This window comes from Otolemur garnettii, unplaced genomic scaffold, assembly GCF_000181295.1.
Source record: "Otolemur garnettii isolate 467f Iridium unplaced genomic scaffold, OtoGar3 scaffold00055, whole genome shotgun sequence".
NCBI classification, from domain to species: domain Eukaryota; kingdom Metazoa; phylum Chordata; class Mammalia; order Primates; family Galagidae; genus Otolemur; species Otolemur garnettii.
Genome location: NW_003852450.1, coordinates 11,932,092 through 11,951,742, shown reverse-complemented (window position 1 = coordinate 11,951,742; position 19,651 = coordinate 11,932,092). Strand labels below are relative to the sequence as shown.

At 33.4% G+C, this 19,651-nt stretch overlaps 1 protein-coding gene across 2 annotated transcripts; it reads right to left on the bottom strand.

Moving 5' to 3' along the window:
• Positions 1–431: 431 nt before the first annotated feature.
• Positions 432–19,386, bottom strand: F13B (coagulation factor XIII B chain). Of its 2 annotated transcripts, none has more exons than XM_012806625.2 (12): positions 19,249–19,386; positions 14,410–14,610; positions 13,291–13,476; positions 12,404–12,580; positions 11,847–12,023; positions 9,667–9,846; positions 9,397–9,582; positions 8,130–8,315; positions 5,445–5,645; positions 4,392–4,574; positions 1,971–2,184; positions 432–812 (listed from the first exon to the last, which is right to left on the bottom strand). In XM_012806625.2, the coding sequence occupies exons 1-12, from the start codon at positions 19,310–19,312 to the stop codon at positions 797–799; spliced, it is 1,971 nt and encodes a 656-aa protein (XP_012662079.1). In that variant the 5' UTR covers positions 19,313–19,386; the 3' UTR covers positions 432–796. The 2 variants fall into 2 exon arrangements, with proteins under 2 accessions (XP_012662079.1, XP_012662080.1); XM_012806626.2 differs by having other exon boundaries at positions 14,410–14,631; positions 19,249–19,310.
• Positions 19,387–19,651: the final 265 nt, after the last annotated feature.

Genomic DNA, 19,651 nt, shown 5'->3' with positions numbered 1-19,651 from the left:
CTTGTGTTTTCTGACAAGAATCGTGTGTCTCCTGGCCTGCCTCATCTCGTAAGGACAGGCTTCTATCTTTCTTTCCCACAAGAGCACAGCACCATAGGAGCAGAGACAGCATGCACTTTCGTCGATGCCTTACCTTCCTGTGCGGAGCATGATGCCTAGCGTGTGTATGAGCTACAGATACGGTAGTGAATGTGCTGTTCCCACTACTTGCAAGGTCTTTTCTAGTCTTATTTTTCAGACTTACTTTACTTTTTTCCCAGAAAGCTGTTATCCTACCCACAACCAAAAAGTTTGAATACCACCTCTTAGGTGCTGCCACTTCACCTTGAACAGCCTCACCTTGTTGGACTTCTCATATTTTTCTATTTTTAGCTTTTGGAGTTTCTGTGGTGCTTTGGTATTGACATGAACATTGAATGAAAAGCAACAAAAACTTTAATATTAATGAAGGTAATAATGAACGTGAATGTAAAATTTTTCTACATACAGACAATGATTATAGTCCATTTAATGAGCATTAGGAAATGGAAATATTTTAAGGGATGAATTGATTTTTACCAGATAAAAGACGTAGAATAGAGATTAGGTTATAAGCTAAGTAATACAAACTGAAAATCGAGCTACATTTTTGACTTTTCTTTATAAATAAAGAAAATGTTCTGCACAAACAATTTAGATTCATATTTTTAAGCATACTTAGCATATTTCTTTCAAAAATTATGTTTATAAAGGATTTTATGATGTGCTGCAATACCAACCCTCTTTCAGCCATTTATTTCTATGTCCTTAAGGGTTCTTAATAAGACAGAATCCTTGATGGGAAAGAAAGAGAGAGAGATTTTTGAAATAAGCGTCAATTCTGGTTAAATATTTATTATAATCATAGCCCTTTAATATTTCACACAATAAGTCATTGTTTTAATTAAGTGATAATAAGAGCAAGTAACTCTATTTGGTAAATAATACCACAAGTTTCCTTCTAAAGATTCAACATCATTTACCACACTAACTCACCACTTATAACATTTTTTCTAAGTTATTTACTCCTTCTCTCTTGAAATAAAAATCCATGCCATAATAAAATACTTAAATTGCACAGAAACAGTTTTCCACCCTGATTTTATCACAGTTAAAAATAAAAATGATTTTTCACTGGTGAGTCTTATAAATTTTTTCTGCAGTATTCAAAATATCTAAAAAGTGGGACTTATATAGCTAGTATAATTTATTGTTTTCCACAACTAGTACTTTTTCATTAGATATTATTTTGATATTCTTGGTTGAACACAAAATATAATTCCATTTTATATTATTTCTTTAAAAGTGTCAAAATTCTGATCCTATAAAATGGTTTATATCATTTAATTTTACTTTTAGTATTTTTCCAAGGAAAGAAAAATATTATTTTCCATAGGTACTAGGAAATATATTTTTTTAATTGTTTCATGAAGAAACACTTTAGTAAATGATTACAAATAGTTACATGCAAATGTAGTCCTGAAAATAAATACAATACTATAATTTCAATAATTGTTAATAGGATTGTCAAGTAGACTGGTTCATACAACTGTGCTTCTCAACCTTTATGAGTTATGTATGAACTTATATTGAGAAATACGAGAAAATGTGATTGGTTTTTTTATCTCTGAATATACAGGTTAAATTTTGCACATTTAAATATTTCCCCTATAAATTGATTTATTTTTCCAATTGCCACAAATATCAATATCAAATGGTAAATATTGCTTTGAATGCAGACAGTCTGGAAAATGTGTTGAATTAATTAATACTTCCAGGAGTTTGCTTGTTTTAAAACAAAAAAATGAAAGAAATATTATTCTTTTTCCTTTCCAGTGACCATAAAGCATGAGTATTATAGATCATTACATGTCTGAAACTTATAACATAATGACTCTCTTGAATAACAATCTGACAAAAAGAAGTATTTGTCGATGAAAGCCTCTTCTTACCTTTCTCTTGGAATACATCTTGGATATTTTAACTGCCCTTGGTTACACTGCACTCTAAGTTCAGATCCAATAATAGAAGACTCAGCTGTATATGTATTTCCCCTACAACGAAACTCAATATATTCACCATGGAAAATGTGTGGTCTATTGTCAAAATTCCATTTCAGGAGTAAATTATTGTTTTCCATTTCAATGAAAGATAACGTGCAAGGCTCTAGAGGGGAAAAGAAGGAAAATATCTTGATATATTTTGGTTCTAATAGGACTCATTGTGTTACCTACTCATGATGACTTTAGAATTCCCAGGCACGTGAATGGCAAGCAAGTTAGTTAAAATTAATATTTGCATCAGAGTATATATTCAAAACTCACAGGAAAGAGCGCACCATTCATCCCTGTGGTCCTAGATTTAGAGAAAGGATATGTCCTGCCAATCATTTAGTTTCATGCCATTAAGTTTTTCAAAGATAACAAACAAAAAGTCAAGGTGTTTTTCAGGTGTGTTGACAGTTACTGATAGTCATTGAAACAATGATCTTTCCCCCTTTTCTTCTTTATAAAGTTTAAATGAAATATTCAAAACACAAATCCTTAATTGCTAGATAATGTTTTATGTAAATATGGACACAAGATAGATCATCAACATTGACTGAAACTTTATAAACTGATGCCATACAAAATGGTAGACAGTTTCCTATCTTTTAATTTCTAATTAAGGAATATCGAGATTGTTTTAAATTCTAAACATATAACGTGTCATTGTGTCCTTTTCCATATGTATTAAAACAAAACAAAACAAAAACTTAAAATATGTATTAGGATACCCAACAAATCTCTTTAATTTTTTCCCATGATAAAACCATTGATATTTTCAAATTGTTAAATATTATTTTAGAAAAATAGGATTTTTGTGTGTTCTTATTTGCCTCCTGGATAACATAGCATTAAGGAGTCACTTTGGGAACACGTAAAAAGGACCAGAATTTCAAATATAGAAAATCAATCATACACCTGTAATACATTAACAAGCTTGTTTATAGTAGCTTGCTCTTATCCATGAAGGTGATAGTCCAGGATCCCCAGTGTTTGCGTAAAACCACAGATAGTACCAAACTCTAATGCCATCCATCAAAACACGGTCCTGTTCATGTCTTCTGCCTTCAACTTTAATGCCATTTCCATCTTAAATAAGCATTTTCATGCACTGTACCCAAATATATCAATAATTATATTAGTATATAATGGATAAATTCCAAGAAACTACTCCCTAAGTCCCTACCAAACCTAGTAACCTTCAAATGAATTAAAAATGCCAATTTGTCTTTCAACAAAGATAATTCAAGATTAAGATGCTTCTCTAGTGACCTCTAAAAATTATCAAGGAAGAGAGGGCACCAACCATACACAAATTTAAATTTCAGAGAAGCAAAAAAAGACTACACATAGTTCCCAATTAGCAGGAGAAACTTTATGCTAAACCTGAAAAGAAAATAAAAAACCAAATGTTGTCAGGAAAATAGATGCAAAACTACTAAATAAAATATTAGCAAATAAAATCCAACAGTATATAGTAAGCATAATTCATCACAATCATGTGGGAATTCTATGGAAATATAATCATGCTTTAACATTCAGAAAGAAGCTATATAGTTTACTAAATGTGCAGGGGGAAAAAATCAAAGTTATTACCTTATAATCATTTCAGCAGATAATTGCTAAAATCATATGCCTACTGAAGATTCTTAAAAAAATACTCTGAGAAAAATAGAAAGTTTCTACATCTTGAACTTAATTTTTTAAAAATCACTATCACTGCCCTTAGAGGTAAATTATTGAGAGTTTCTTTGTGATATTGGGAAACAAAGATGTCCACTACCTCTTCTATTCAACATTGTCCTAGCCAGTTAAGTAAGATAAGAAAACAGTCAGAATTGGAAACAAAAAAAATACTTTCTTATTATTAATAGATATGCTATTTTATGCTTCTGGGGCCCTGGAAAATGTTGCTTCTATCATGAAACCTTACCCATGAAGTATTAACTTACTTCCATCGTTCCATATTGAGGTGGCCGATTCTCCCTTTATTCCCCCATTGTACTCCTGTTTTCTATGGTAGTACACTGAATATGTACCATTGTTAACATGTTTGCCCACACCACTACTGTTTATTTATCTTAAAGATCCATACCAAGCTAGTACCTAGAATAGGATTTTTACTTAATAAATACTTATTACAGAAAACTGAACTATAGTTATTTATGATCTAAAAGAAAGAATAGAAACCAGTGGTTAAATAGGCACACAATAAAATGATACAAAATGCAGTAAATTAACCATGACATCAGTGTTAACTCAAAATAACAGACGTTAAACATACACAGTTTGACTTTGTTAAATAGAAGGATAGTTAATAGTATATACCTAAACACAAAGGCGGTGTAGTCCACACTCCCTCTAAACAATAGGCCTCCCTGGACCCTTGCAGGAAATGGTGATCAAAACATCTGTATTCTATTGATGAGCCATTTTCATAGGTCTCTACGGGTGAACTAATAATGACTCCATTTTTAATAAGTGGAGGAGATGCACACCTTCCTTTAGTTTCTGCAAAAATAAGTTTTACAATGAATTTTACAGTGAGTGTTAGTGCTTTTAAATAAAATGAGATGTTTTATGCAAAGCCATTTTGGGGCAGTTCTCGAATTTTTTAAAAATATTAAGAACATTTTTTCAATAGTATCATACCTTAAAATCTATTGTTACAATCAGAATATTGTATTATAATATTCAAATACTTATTTAAAACTATCAAAGTATTAAAAATTATGTTTTTATTTTTCCCTTTTTATCTAGCTGAAAGTGAAAGTTTATGAGATTTCTTTTGAGGCCATGCTTTCTGTATTTTTTTCTTATTAAAGTAATAATTTCTTTTTATTTTTTATTTTTTTAGAGACAGAGTCTCACTGTGTCGCCCTCAGTAGAGTGCTGTGTCTCATAGCAACCTCCAGCTCTTGGGCTTAGCTGATTCTCTTGCCTCAGCCTCCCGAGTAGTTGGGATGACAGGCACCCACCACAACACCCGGCTATTTTTTTTGTTGCAGTTTGGCCGGGGCCGGGTTCGAACTCACCACCCTTGGTATATGGGGCCTGAGCCCTAATCACTGGAGCCACAGGTGCCACCCAAGGTAATAACTTCTAAATCCAGGGAGTACATGAATTCTCTCACACTATGCATCAATCCCTTTCCTGAGACTGTGGTCTCCAGCAATCTCTAAGTCTAGTGCTCACTTGAGTTTCATCAATTCTCTGATGGTCTGGGGGCATTTATAAAACCTCTTGATTTTTTCCCTTCAAAAAATTAGCTTACTGGAATTAAAAGATCTCAGCATAGTCATTCTACCTAGGTACAAAAACTTTCAGCCTGCGGTGGATATTGAGCAAGTAAAAACTTATCAGAAAGCACTACTGTTTTACCTTTTCTAACACATAAAGGATATTTCACTTCTCCTCTATTGCACTGGACAGATAACTCAGACAATGGGGTTGATGGAGATAAGGCATATCCCTGTTTACAAGCAAAATCTATTAAATCTCCATGTAAGACTTTTCCTTCAAATTTCCACTTCATCTCTATGTTATTTCTGTTCATGTAATCCACATTAACAGTACATGGCTCTGAAAAACAAAAAATGCTTTTTAAAATTCCTTACTCATCTGAAAAATATAAAACTGACATGTTTTTTAAGTCAAAAAATCATGACAGGCCTTGAAAGCAATTTTTTATATTGGACATTTATCATTATTAAAGCTCTTCACATATATAAGAAAATATATACTTCATCACTATCAAATAAATGTATACATTTCTTATTGTCTTTGGTATTTCATAAATTAAAACCACTTAGTTTGAAACATTAAATATATTGTTTAAGGTCTTATTCAGTAAGAGGAATGATTTTCTTCCTATAAAATAAAAACTTTGAATTAGAAAACATTTATTGTGCATAGAAAACTTGTCACTTGATATCAAATAATAAACAAAGATTCTCATCCTTCTGAAGCTTACCTTCTAACTAGGAGAAAACCCACAGTAAGTAATAAATATAATAAATATACGTGAACTTATAATTAGTGAGCCTCTATAAATACAAGCATATGATAAGTTAAATGATAAAAAATACAGTGGAAGGGAGTGGCTATCAAAAGACCTGGGGGAAGGGAGGTCACACTTTCAAGGTGATTGGAGTAGGCCTAAATAAGAAAAGCTATTTGCACAAAACTTGAAGAAAGTTGAAAATTGAGCCATGTCATTTTCTGATGGACAAGTGTTCCAGGCAAAGGGAACAACCAGCACCAAGGCCCGAGATAAGCACAAGCTTTGCCTGTTAAGGAACAAGAGGAGACCAGAGAGGCGAGAATAGAGTGAGGGCAGGGAAGATGAGTAGGGGGAGGTCAGAGAGGTTGGTAATGTCCGGGATGATAATTCACAGAAAATTCAATTCCGTATCACACTGCTGCCCAAATTCATAGTAATAATTCTTTGAAGTTCAGTGGATAAGCAAGACTCACAGGGCTCTTTCTTCTTGCCCTGGTAACAATGATTGATCTTCATTCAGTATTTGCTTTGATTCCTTAGCACTAGGGCTGTCTTGAGACTATTGTTTAAGAACAAAATATTTTTAAACCTTATGAAGTTATTTCATTATTAGTTTTTCCATTACTATTTAAATCCAGTCTCTATCTTCAGCAATGACTATATTTCCGTTCAATGCAATATCAAAACTTCACATCAATATCACATCATCAAAAACTTAATATCAAAAACATCTATAAAAATATGAGGGCAATGCAAAATTTAAAGGTGTAGATGTATCCAAATTTAAATGCTAATAATATTCACGTTGTGGCAGAAACTATAAATTGAAGATTGGAACAGCTTAAGATTTAAAACATATATATTTTGAAACATTATGAATAAAAAGAAAAAATAAAAGAAAGTTACAATATACATGATTCTCAAGCATATAAATTATATAAATATAGATCTCATGAGTATAAAAAATGATTAAACTATGAACAATTAATTTGTGAATTAATTTGCAAACAAACTGCCACTAGAAAATTAAAAATCCACAATTGACTAATACTTAAATAAATCAAATAAATGCTTACACGATAAATAAAAAAATGCCACGATTTAAGATAATAAAGTTGTCAAAGATTGAGACAACTAATACTTTACTTATTGTAGAGGATTATAAGTCAGAATAACGCTTTTGACAGAAAATTTTATGACCAATAGAAAAAAATTAAAATTCTCATTTTGATGACTGAAAGGTCAAATATCTGAAAAGCATGAAAAACAAATAAACATGGAAAAAACAAATATAATTAATTTTTAAGACAAGTAAAGATTTAAAATTTATAAATATTTAGTTACAAAATGTACTGATTAGAATATAAAACATTGAACACTAAACATCCATCAATGAAGTGATTAGTTAAATTAATTATAGTGTATCTGTATTATTGAGTACTATGCAGTCCTTAAAATATATTGTAGAAGCATGACAAATCATGTTTGAATATGTTTTATGCAGCAAAAAGCCAAGATATATAACCTCTGCATGGTATGATAGCTTTTTGTGGAGACTGTGTGTGTATGTGTGTGCAGAAAAAGTTTAGAAGATCATTTATTAACTAACTCATTAGCAAACATTTTTATATAATCTATAAGATATCAAAGATGTTTATTTGGGGAGGATGTGGTGGCAAATAAGATGTTAGCAACGGGCTTTACCAAGGAAAGCATCGGATTGATTATTCCTTTCTCTAAATGACACTCTGAGGGTGGTACAACTCTGAGGATGTGATATTTAATACAACAAAGTGAATATACACAATGCCACTGAATTGTACAATTAAAAAAGTTAAAATGTTAAATTTTATGTTATGTGTATTTTGCCACATATAAAAAAAGTAATGAGGCACTAAAGCAATACTAGACTCTAATACGTTAGGGATTTTCTACTTTAAAAAGATGAGAGTAGATAACACATGGGGAAAAAAGATTTATAAAAATTCATTTCCACACTATAAAACATTATTTTAAAAATCACATAAAAATGAAAAAGAAATCCAGTGTGCTTTCTTTCTTACCCAAGCAAACAGGTGGTGGGGATGACCATTTCCCTTGTTCACAGTGAGATGTTTTTGACCCTCTCAATAAGTAATACTCATTGCATCTGTACTCCACGGAGGACCCTGTTGTATAGCTTGCCAACAACCCATCCACCACAGCTCCATTTATGACGTCAGACGGAGGCTTACAGTTCTCATTATTCTCTAAGCAAAGAGGTTATTTTTAAATTAACACGAGCTCATAACAATGTGATAGAACATAGTTGTATACACTGTGGCATCTCAATATTTATACTAAATAATTTAGGACAAATAATTTCTGAAATCACCAGAAATGAGAGAAATATTATTCAGCTCAAGTATTTAAAAAATCTGCTAAGGAAAAATAAACAGGAAATGTTTTCCCAAAGAACAAGTTACGTTTAAATTTTCTCATGTCTTGACTGTGAAGGAATTATGATACAAATATTCTTAAAATCTATAGAAAAAGAAACTATGTTATTCAACCTAAAGATTATGTTCAATTCTAAAATTACCCGATGGCATTATCCACTTTTATTTTCTTCCTTCCCTTTCCTCTTCATCTCAGGGCTCCATAAATCTATGAATGAAATACCCATTTTTTTCTCTCTAAAATCTCTCTCTTACTCTTCTACTTTAGGTATAACTTTTATGTAATAAATATTCTGGATAAACACATTTGTGGAAATCTCTCTAGGACCTGACGAAATGAGGATGGTAGGAAGGGTAGCACACAGGAGGAATAGTGTAGCCTCGTGGTTTTCTTCAGTCGAATGAAAGACCAGGACATGTCTCAGAAGGGTGTAAGGTTTAGAACGGGCAGACTCCAAAGTGTCAGCAGGTCTTATCCAAGGTCAGGGACAGAATGCTCTCTCCTAACTTAGTATGACATAGTGAGAAGAAGTAGATGGTGTTCCTGGCCAGTCACTCAATCCAACACACTTTTATTTACTTCTCTAATGAAGCATATCTTTACTTATGTGCTGTTATTTAAAGCTCACAGGTCACGATATCCCTCAGAATAGATAATAATGTCTAACACTAATGCATTCGAAAAAGTTTTTGTAATTTCCATATTCTTTTCATTAGCTTAAATTCTACAGATGGCTCCATACACACACAAAAAAGCAGACACAGTGCAGTAGCACTGTGTTTGTAACTCCTCTAAGCTGATGTCTCTTACAATGAGTATTTGGATAAATAAACAGAATGAAAACTTTTACATCATAGGCTTAGCCATTGATGGTAAATGTAGCACACACACCAACACACTCAGGGGGGAGTGTCCACTTTCCACCACGACAAGTTATCTCATTTGATCCACGGAGATGATAGCCACTTTCACATCCATATGTCACTCTGTCCCCGTTGTAATAAACCTCTGAGTGCAGGTTTGCTGCACCATTCTCAATGGAGGGTGGATTCTCACAGGCTATCTTTTCCTTTCCTTCTGAAAAGGTATAAAGAAAAAAGACCATTTAGCTGCCATGTGCAGATTTCACTGCAGGAAAATTGTATTCAAGGCGTGGCTAACCGATGCATTTTGGAGGGTCTGTCCATTTTCCATTTTCACACCGTATTTCCTCAGACCCCTGGATCTCAAAATTAAGTTCACATTCTATGTGAACTATTTCTCCATGACGGTAAGTTGTTGCGTATGTTTGTACTTTGGAGTTTAGAGGCAGAGGTGGAGGAGGACATCGATTTCTTCTTCCTTACAGAAAAATAACAACATATTTGGTCATAAGAATATAAAAAATAACAAAAATTAAATAAGAATGTCTGTTGTACCAAGCACCATAGAAGTTATGGCAGAGATTCTAGAAGCACTGCTTTGGTCCCCACCTCCTGATGGTCACCTCCCTCTAGGATCCCCTGTGTATGAGTGGGAGCCTCTAGACAACAGAACACAGCAAAGACAATGGATCAGCATGTGATTATGCACCCATGTTTATGTCACATGACACTGGGACACCATTCTCCCTGACAGACTTTCTCTCCATGATGGTGTTGAGAAAGCAACCTGCCAGATTGTGAGCTTCCAAATGGGGAGGGCTGCAGGCAAGGGGCAGAGGGCCTCCGTTAGCCAACAGTCTGCAAGAAACTCAAGCTCTTGGTCTATCCAGCCTGCAAGCAGTGAATGCTGCCTATAAGCCCAGTGATTCTGACACTTTGGTGGCAGCTTCGTTAGACATTGTCACAGAGGAGTCCGTTATGCTATGCCTAGACTCCTCACCTACAATAGCTGTAAAATAATACATTTGGGTTGTTTTAAGCCACTGAGTCTGTAGGAACATTGTTATGAACCAATAGAAACAAAATCAGTATTTTACATTCATTATCTCCGTAGTCATTTAGTCCTGAAATAATTTTGCTAAGTAGGAATTATTATTTCTCTCATATTATAAATAGGGAAACTAAAATTCAGTAAATCAGCAGCAGCTGACAAATCTGGTCTTGAATCCATATCTATCTGAATTAAAGTCTTTTGTTTTAAAATCCTGGCTGTCCTAGTTTTCTATTGCTGCTTTGACAGACTTTCCCAATTTAATGGCTTAAAACAACATACATTGATTCTCTTCTCAAGTGCAAAATCAGTCTCACTGAGCTAAAATGCAGGTGTCAGGGCAGGTGCATTCTTTCTGGAGGCTTTGGAAGAGAACAGCTACTTTGCCTTTTCCGTCTTCTGGAAGCTGCCTGCATTCCTTGGCTCATGGCCCCTTCCTCATATCCCTTCAATCCATTGCTTTCATTGTCACATCTCCTACTTTCTCTATTGTAGTCAAATCTCTCTGGCTTCCTTTTATAAGAACTTTTGTGATCACATTTAGAATCCAAACGGATAACCCGGGATAATACTCCTATCTCCTAAGTTTTAACTGTAAAGTTCCTTTTGCCATGTGAAGTAACATTTCCTGATTCTGGGGATTAGGAGGTGGATGTCTTTTTGGAGAAGAAGAGGAATCATCATGCAGCTGACTGAACTGCTTATCATACATATAATGACCACTTACCAGAAAAAACAACAGGTATGTTTGTATGTAGATCAATGTGGAGGAAAGAGGAAATGTGTTATAGGGGCTAAACAGAGGCTAAATAGGTCTACCATTTACTTTTGAAATAATATGTTACAGAAAATTTGGTAGCAATCTTCCTCTCTACTGTCATACCAAGGCTGTTGAGAACAACTGGAAAATCACATAGCCCTTAGAATTATTGTTCAGTGCATTTAGAGGATTATGATAGTTCCAGGCAATCCTTGGCACACCCCGACCAGCTCCTTCGTTCACTCCTTCTAGCACCTGTTTCAAATCTTCACTGCTCTCTTCCGAGTTCTACTTTCCTGTCTTTCGCCTGCCTGTCAATGTTGACATTAAATCCTACGTTACACAAAATAGTGCTTAACCAGCAATTTTCCTCTCTCCATGTCTACTCAACCCCAAACTCTTATTTATCTTTTAAGATCTAGTTCAAATACTAATACAGATTATAAAATAATAAATTTAAAAGCTATATTCTCTCTAAAAACTAATATAAAACAATATTTCTTCAGATGGAATATACTAAATATTGCTAAAAATAGCACTGATTTAAAAAGCATTATTTTAAAAATAGTACTCAGTATAAAAATAAGATATTATCACAGACATTTTCTCTAGAGCTTATGAGTTAACAAAGACACGATATTTTTGAGTGTGAAATTTAAGCATTTACCTTCACATACAGGAGATTTGGGGTACCAACCAAAATTATAACATTGAATTAAATCAGATCCGCTTAGATAATAATTTTCATGACAGAAAAACTGAACTACATCTCCTTCTTCATAGGTTTGTTTTACAGGATGAAAATAACCATTTTCTATTAATCTTAAAGACGAGCACTTTAATTCTAAAAATGAAAGAATAAATAAAAATGTAAAGACAATAATTTTTTCTGCTAGAACAAAATTCACTTACTGTTAAAGTGCCATACCTAGAGTAGAAATTAATAAATTTGCCACATTCTTTTTTAAATAATAAAAGCTAATGAATTTCATTGCATATATTAAATATCATTAGGCTTATTCTAATTTAATTCTGCTGTGAGCTAACATGAATTTTTCCAACTGTAGAGATGTAAATGATCAAAGGCTATTGTCAACATAATTTAAATCAACAGTAAAAATTAAACAATGAAAAATAGAACACAATTAGATGATAACGTCTATACACTTCTATGTGAGAAAGATTTCAGAGTAAAAGTGGGATTTAGTAAACATGAGAACCTACTGGTACACTTGGGTGTGAGAGACCACCCATATGTGGTACATTCCGCCTCCTCCATCTTCTTTCCTCCAGCTGTGTGGAAGCCAGGAGCACATTCGTATTGTACTTTGTCCTTCACTTGGAATATTTTCTGTGTTGTAGAATAATTTCCATTATATAATTCAGGAGCCAAACATGTTTCTAAAAAAAATTAAAGTATTTATGCTATGAACTCATAAAATTGTTAATAACCTAGAATGCTAAAAAGAAATCTCAAAATGTATTTTCACTCAATCTTAAAAATATATGGCAGAATGAATACTTGGCAAAATTGAAAAAGAGGTATTTTGTAACCTAACTTTGCCAGACTTCTATTCTTAGAATTCCAGTCTACAGCACGTCACCCAAGGCCACCATGCAACTGAGGACTTGGCCAGTAGCAATGTTTTGAATATGTGTCATTTTTGGAGCTGTACAATTTAAACAGCTTGAAACATACTAACAAAGTACATATATCCATACTATCGAATTTTTTTTAAGTATACCTGACACTGGGTCACAGTATAAATAATGTGCATGAGCTTGATGATCTTGAATTCTTTGGTAATAAAGGAAATAGTGATTTATAAAAGTTGTAAGAGAAAGGTTTATTAAAGTGTTTTCATTTTATTACATTTCAATTCCTTTTTATTAGTACGAAGTAAAAACTACTAATGGTAGGTGTGTTATAGGAATTGAGAGCCCTTGGGTAAAGGAAACATTTAGCATTTGAGAAAAGCAGTACAATATAAATTTCCTGCTTTTGAAGACATCATGAAAAATAAATTATGTTAAATAAAAATACATATTAATATAAGAAAGTACTGGGATCAGAAGCTTCTGTCTTCAGTTTTAGAAAATGATTCTTATACCATGTTCCTTCATACAGGCTGGTGGAGAAGACCACCCGTCAGAGAGACATTGAATCTCTTCTTCATTCTTCCCTCCAGTGGTTTTGTATCCTGAAGCACAACCATAACGCAACTTCTCTTGAATTTTGTACAGCAGTTTTGCATCAGAAATGTAGCCATGTCTCAGGTCAGGCTTTGTGCATTTTTCTAGGGTAAAAAGATATTTATTTGTTTGCCTTGGTGATAAAAATAAGTTTGTCTTTTATTACATTGTAAAATTAAGGTAGAAGTATAATGTTCTTAGCTGGAATATGAAGGAGAGAGAGAGAGAAATAATTTTCACTCCACAGTTTCTTGATTTAATTTAATTTTGGATACATCTGCATGAATTTTTTAAAAAATGGTTTTGATATTGCCTTTCTTTGTATTTACTAATTTTAACCTTTATTGTTGTTTCTCTTCCTCCTCATCTACTTTCAGACATGTTTGCTGAATATTTCACCCACAGGAACCACCAAACCCAATTTCTAAATAAAACTGACTTAGCAGAAGCCCCTCACCGGGGAACACAGAGCTTAGGATATTCTTAGCTCAAGAAAGGTCCCCTGACCCAGTGGAAGCCAATGGATAGCTGTACTATAGCATGGCCTGACATAAAATAATAAGAGAAGCCAATTAGATTACCATCTCACAAGTTAGAACTCAAAATGCAGATAAACACGTTTTTTGATGGGTAGCATAAAAGAAGTTGTCACAGAAAGGAGAGATGAGTCTAGCAATGACAGAGCCTGGAGCAGACTTGGCTTTTCTAAGTTAGGCCAATCTCTCCTGGCTTCCTATGCATAATTATCCATCTAAGTTCCTCATTATCTCAAGTAAATAACTTACATCTATTTCCCTTGCAATGTAATAAATAACAATTTCAGTTATTGCCCTGTTCCTTTCACTGGGTATTATTATAAGCGAATGTCAAAGCATTATTCAGAATTTCAAAATACACTTTCATTTTGTAAAAAGACAGTTGACTGATAGTTTTGTACTTAAAGTTTAACCATGTTTCACACTTTATTGAACTCTTATTTTCATGAACTCATTTATCTGAGTCCTGTAACCACTGTCTGACGCATTCGGCTGACTTACTGAAGCACCTTGGCTCTGGAGACCAGCCTTCTCGCGTACACGTAGTCCGCTCTTCCTGCTTCCCAGTTTTAGTTGTATAACCAGCCAAGCAGAAAAACGACAATTTTTTGTCTATGCTCATGGGAAAGTAAAAACTTTTGAAAGTGTAGTAATATTGAGCAATCCTTCCATTTTCCACAGGAGGAAAATCACAGGGTTTCTCTGAAATGAGTAAATGTCAAGCTGAAAATGGAAAAACACATGTAAAAGCATAACATTTGTGATCAAGTGACAATACAACTTTACATTAAAAGTTTTTGCAGACACATCAACTAGTACTCATTTTTTTGTTTGTTTGTTTGTTTTCTGTTTTGGCTGGGGCTGGGCTTGAACACACCACTCTTAGCACCCTACTCCTTGAGCCACAGGCACCACCCACTAGTACTCATTTTTAGTACTTAAATGTATAAGGTGCTTTGGGGAGACTGCAAGCACTCCTGTTCTTTTTCAATCATAAAATGAATCTGTACGAGCAGTAGTCAGAATAAAACTGAACAGGTTACTTCCTCAGGAAAGCTTTCCCAAAATGTCTAAGAATGGCATTTTCTAATAGACATGTAATGCAAATCTATGTATAATTTTAAATTTTCTAATAGTCACACTAAAAAAAGTAAAAGGAGCAGTTGAACTTAATTTTCAAAATAGGGTTTGTTTGACTCACTACATTAAAAATATTTTACTTTCTTTTTTTTTTTCAACTCTCAGAATACTACATGTGAGAGCATAATGTGATACAATTTATGTGAGAAAACACTTTTGCAAAACTTATAAAGGCAAAACATGTCCATACCATATTACCCAATAAAAATACATACATTTGTGTACCCAAAGACAAGGAAAAGTATAATCATAGCAGCACTATTTTTATAATCCCAAATTAGAACCAATGTAAATATCCATTTATAGGAGAAAAGAAAAAAGCATTTTAGACTATGCATACAATGGAATATTATACATCAAAGTGAATGGTGAATCTTGCAGACATCAATTTGAGTGAAAGAAAACATTTACACATGAGTTGTGGTTTATATTCACATATCTTTAAGAGAGGACAAACTAATCCATAGTAATAGAATTCAGAAAGGTCACTTTCAGGGTTTTGTGGCTTATGGGGATCATTTAGGAAGTTTGTGAGGTACTGTTAATATTCTATGTCTTGATTTCAGTGGTATAAACTTTTGTAAAAATGTATATAAGATTATCTTACAGTTTTTACATTTTCTGTATATATTATACTCCAAATAAAACATTTATTTAAAAAAATCTACTTTTATGTTGAAGATCCTAAAATCTCAAAAATGCTTAAAAATAAGAAAATCTCAGAATTATACTGGAAAGGACAGTAATTGTGGGTGGAAGAAGGCCTGGAGCCAGTGGGGTTACACTAGTTTCAATGCCTTGGTTGATCACTGCTTATTGTAAGCCTTTTGATAGTGCTACCATGAAACATAAAATAATAGTAGTGCCAGTGCAGGTCTGAGTGGACAGTGAATAATGAATAACAAAATTTCCAGCAGCGAATAGAGTAGAGAAGTAGATAAAATATCCTGTGCAGGATAGTTCCCATTCTTTTCACCATTTTCCCTATCAAAGCACCAGGAATTGATAATGAAAAACAATAGCAGTATAGTTGGTGAATGCACAGGAGTTTCCTTGAGGAATACAGTTGCTTGTCAGGGAGGGGCAGAAAATTTGTGGGCAACCCTAGGTTGTGGCTTCAAAGATTCCCTGTCCTGAGGCATGTCCCTCCATCACCAGGAGAGGCACATTACTTGCTCAGGTAGCTAGAATGCCTTGGAGAATGTGAATTCATGAGAAAAATTTGATGAGAAGTGTGAGGACCTCAACCACAATGAAAAAGAAAATCAACAAACTGGATAATCAATACCAGAAGGAGCAAAATTAATGGAACAGAGTGATCAAGAACTTAAAATTTGCATTATGAATACCTTTACATAGATAAAGAAAGTTACTGACAATAGAAATCAAGAATAAATGGCTATAAAGAAGAAACAGAAGGGGGCAGCACCTGTGGCTCCAAGGAGTAGGGACCTGAAACCCATATGCCAGAGGTGGCGGGTTCAAACCCAGCCCCAGCCAAAAACTGCAAAAAAAAAAAAAAGAAGAAGAAGAAGAAACAGAAGAGAAGTAGAAATACTGAGAATAAAAATATAACACTTGATACAAATAACCCTTTAAGTGTAGAAAATAGCAGAATGAGTGTAACTGAAGAGCTAATAGGCACACTAAAATATAAAATATTAAAATTCCTACTGTCTGACTTTAGGGCTCCTATGTCCTACAATTCCAGAGGCCATTCACATTATATTATAATTCAAAGGTATGGGGGGAAAGTAGAAATGATAAGGCAAAATTTGATAAATTGGTTTATATTAAAATCAAGGCTATGGCAAGATACGGTGGCTCACACTTATAATTCTAGCATTTTGGAAAGCCAAGGCAGGGAGAATTGCTCAAGGTCAAGAGTTCAAGACCAGAGTGAATGGAGCAAGAGTGAACATCCCATCTGTACTAAAAACAGAAAACTTAGCCAGACATGGTAGTGTGTGCCTGTAGGCCCAGCTACCTGGGAGGCTGAGGGAGGAGGTTTAGCCCAGGAGGTTGAGGTTGCAGTGATCATGCCACTTCACATTTGCTGGGGAAATAGAATGAGATTCTGTCTCAAAACAGAACAAAACAAAAAACATTTAAGGATATTTTGTTAAAATGTATAATCTACAAGGCATTTCCACAAATCAGCTATAAAAAGGTAAAAGACAAAAGAAAATGCTAATCAGGTACAACTCACAGAACTCTGAACATGTAAAAACATATGAAGAGATGTAGAAACATATTAGGAATAAGAATGGCAGATAAATAAAAATGGCATGTTATTTTGTGAACAACGGTTTGACAAAATAGTACAAAATGGATAATGGGAAGCAACAATTTACAACTTCTCTTGGAGACTACATTCTTTGAAACAGCCATTCTACAAAAGTAATGTCACTACTCACAGAAATCAAGTCTAAGAATTGACCCAACAATCCCAACTCTGAGTGAACGCTGGCTACAGAAATTCTATACAGAGATAAAGTCATTATATTAATTATTCGTTTCAGAGTTATTTTTGTTTAAATGAGAATTAGAGTAACTATATGTCCATCATTGGAAGAGTGGATAAATAAAACATATGGAATGCTACACATCAGTTACAAGCAGAACAGTGTCAGCAACATGAAAATATATTTAAACAGGTTCAAGTACAAAAAACAAAAAGAAGAAAATCTCTGCAGCAAGTTCCCATTTGTGTGAATGTAAAACACATACAGAAAACAAGACGTATTTTACAAAAGTATTTACCTATAAGAACACAGCAAAACATTTTGGTGGGTCCCAGGAGATGTAAGATAAGGGATAGAAAATATATAAGGGATATATATGTAAGATAAGGGATAAGGGGAGAAAATATATAAAGCAAAAGTGAAACCTTTCATAGGACAATAATGATTGTATGTCATGGTATGAGAAGTATGATTATTTCAATTCTTGCCCCTGAGGTTCCCAGTGGGGTTGGGAGAAGCACATGAAAATGAGATCATTATCTCTGTCTTTAAAGGGCTTACACATTTTGTTTGTGTAAATGAGATTATAGCCATACAATAATTACAAAATTAGCTGAACTATGACAATGTCTTCATGGTACAGATAATAGATAATTATACTAGCTGGTATTTCCACATTTAGACATAAAAATAAAATTAAGGAAAACTATATGTGCAAAAATTATCCTATTGTAGAATTCAGAGTATTAAATAAGTTGATTTCTATTCATTTCACTTACATTATTTTAACTGCAGATCTTTTTCTGGTAAAAAAAAAAAAATATGTGTATAAACCATTCAACAAAAAGGAAATTATAACTTGTATATTTTATCTTAACAAGTTCTCTAAACTGTTTATTTCAGAAAAACATTGCTGTGGTTTCCCAATTTGTATATTCACTCTTGCCAATGCTAACTGGCCTCCCTGGATTTTTGACCTAATAGCTTAATAATACTGATAATTGTTCCTAAATAACACACAGTTCTACATTTTCTCACGTTCCCTTTCACACTAATCTTACATAGTAGGCACTCTGGTTATAAAGATATCTAATAGTCAGGGAGTCTATCAGTGTTGGTTTGTCTAGACAGTCCTAATTTACACCTGTTGTGCAAATGTAATTATTAATAAATCCCCCTCTTTTATTCTCAAAAGAGTACATTTTTGTATAGACCTCCTACTAATCACTCTAACCTACTAAAAACTCCAACCAATGAATAATCATTGGGACACAAATCGAAGTATCAAGAGTAGAAAACCTTCCTGAAGATTTATGAATATTTCCTTTTCAAATTTCCCGCAGTAAACTCCCACCTTAAGAAAAGAGAATCTAAATTGTACAAGTTTTGTTAGTGTTAGAAATGAAATTATAATTAAGGTTAACATGTGAATGGCTGTATTGTTAGCCTGAAAACCTTTTTAAAGTATTTAGATCTTAGTTGCCTAGGCCGCAAAACCTAGGGATATAAAGAGTTTTGTCCTGTTTGGTTTTCTAAGTTATGCTACTAAAAGAATAAGTTCCCCATTTTTCTCAAAGGAAAAGGCCTGACTAAATATTATTAAAAGTAATGTTTTTAAAAGTATGTGTTATAAAGTTGATATATCAAAATGAAATAGTATATTAAAACTCTGTATGAATGTATGAATCTCCATTTATATTTTTAGAGAATAAATAATATTAGGAATTAAGTTTACCTTCTGCAAAGAGTTCTTGTGGGATTGTTAGTATGATGATAAAAGCCAGGTTTCCCCACCTCATCTTCAGTGGTGTGCTTCATAAAGATTCTAACAATTCTAAAGCACTAGCTACTCGTCATTAAGTACATAATACTTCTCTTGATGAAAAAGTTAATAATTTACAAGTTCCTTTGTAACAAGTCTTATATTTCACTTAAAATATTTTCAGATAATTTTAAAATAGCACAACTGTGTTAACTGACATTACTTTTAATGTCAGACTCCAATAAGAACAGAACCAATAAGGGCAATAATAGCAGCAGCATAAATAATTAACACAGACTGCTTAAAAAGCAGAGTAAAATTTCAACCTTAATTCCCAATTGTAGGTTCACTGAGTAAAGTTCATTTGGGGCCATTG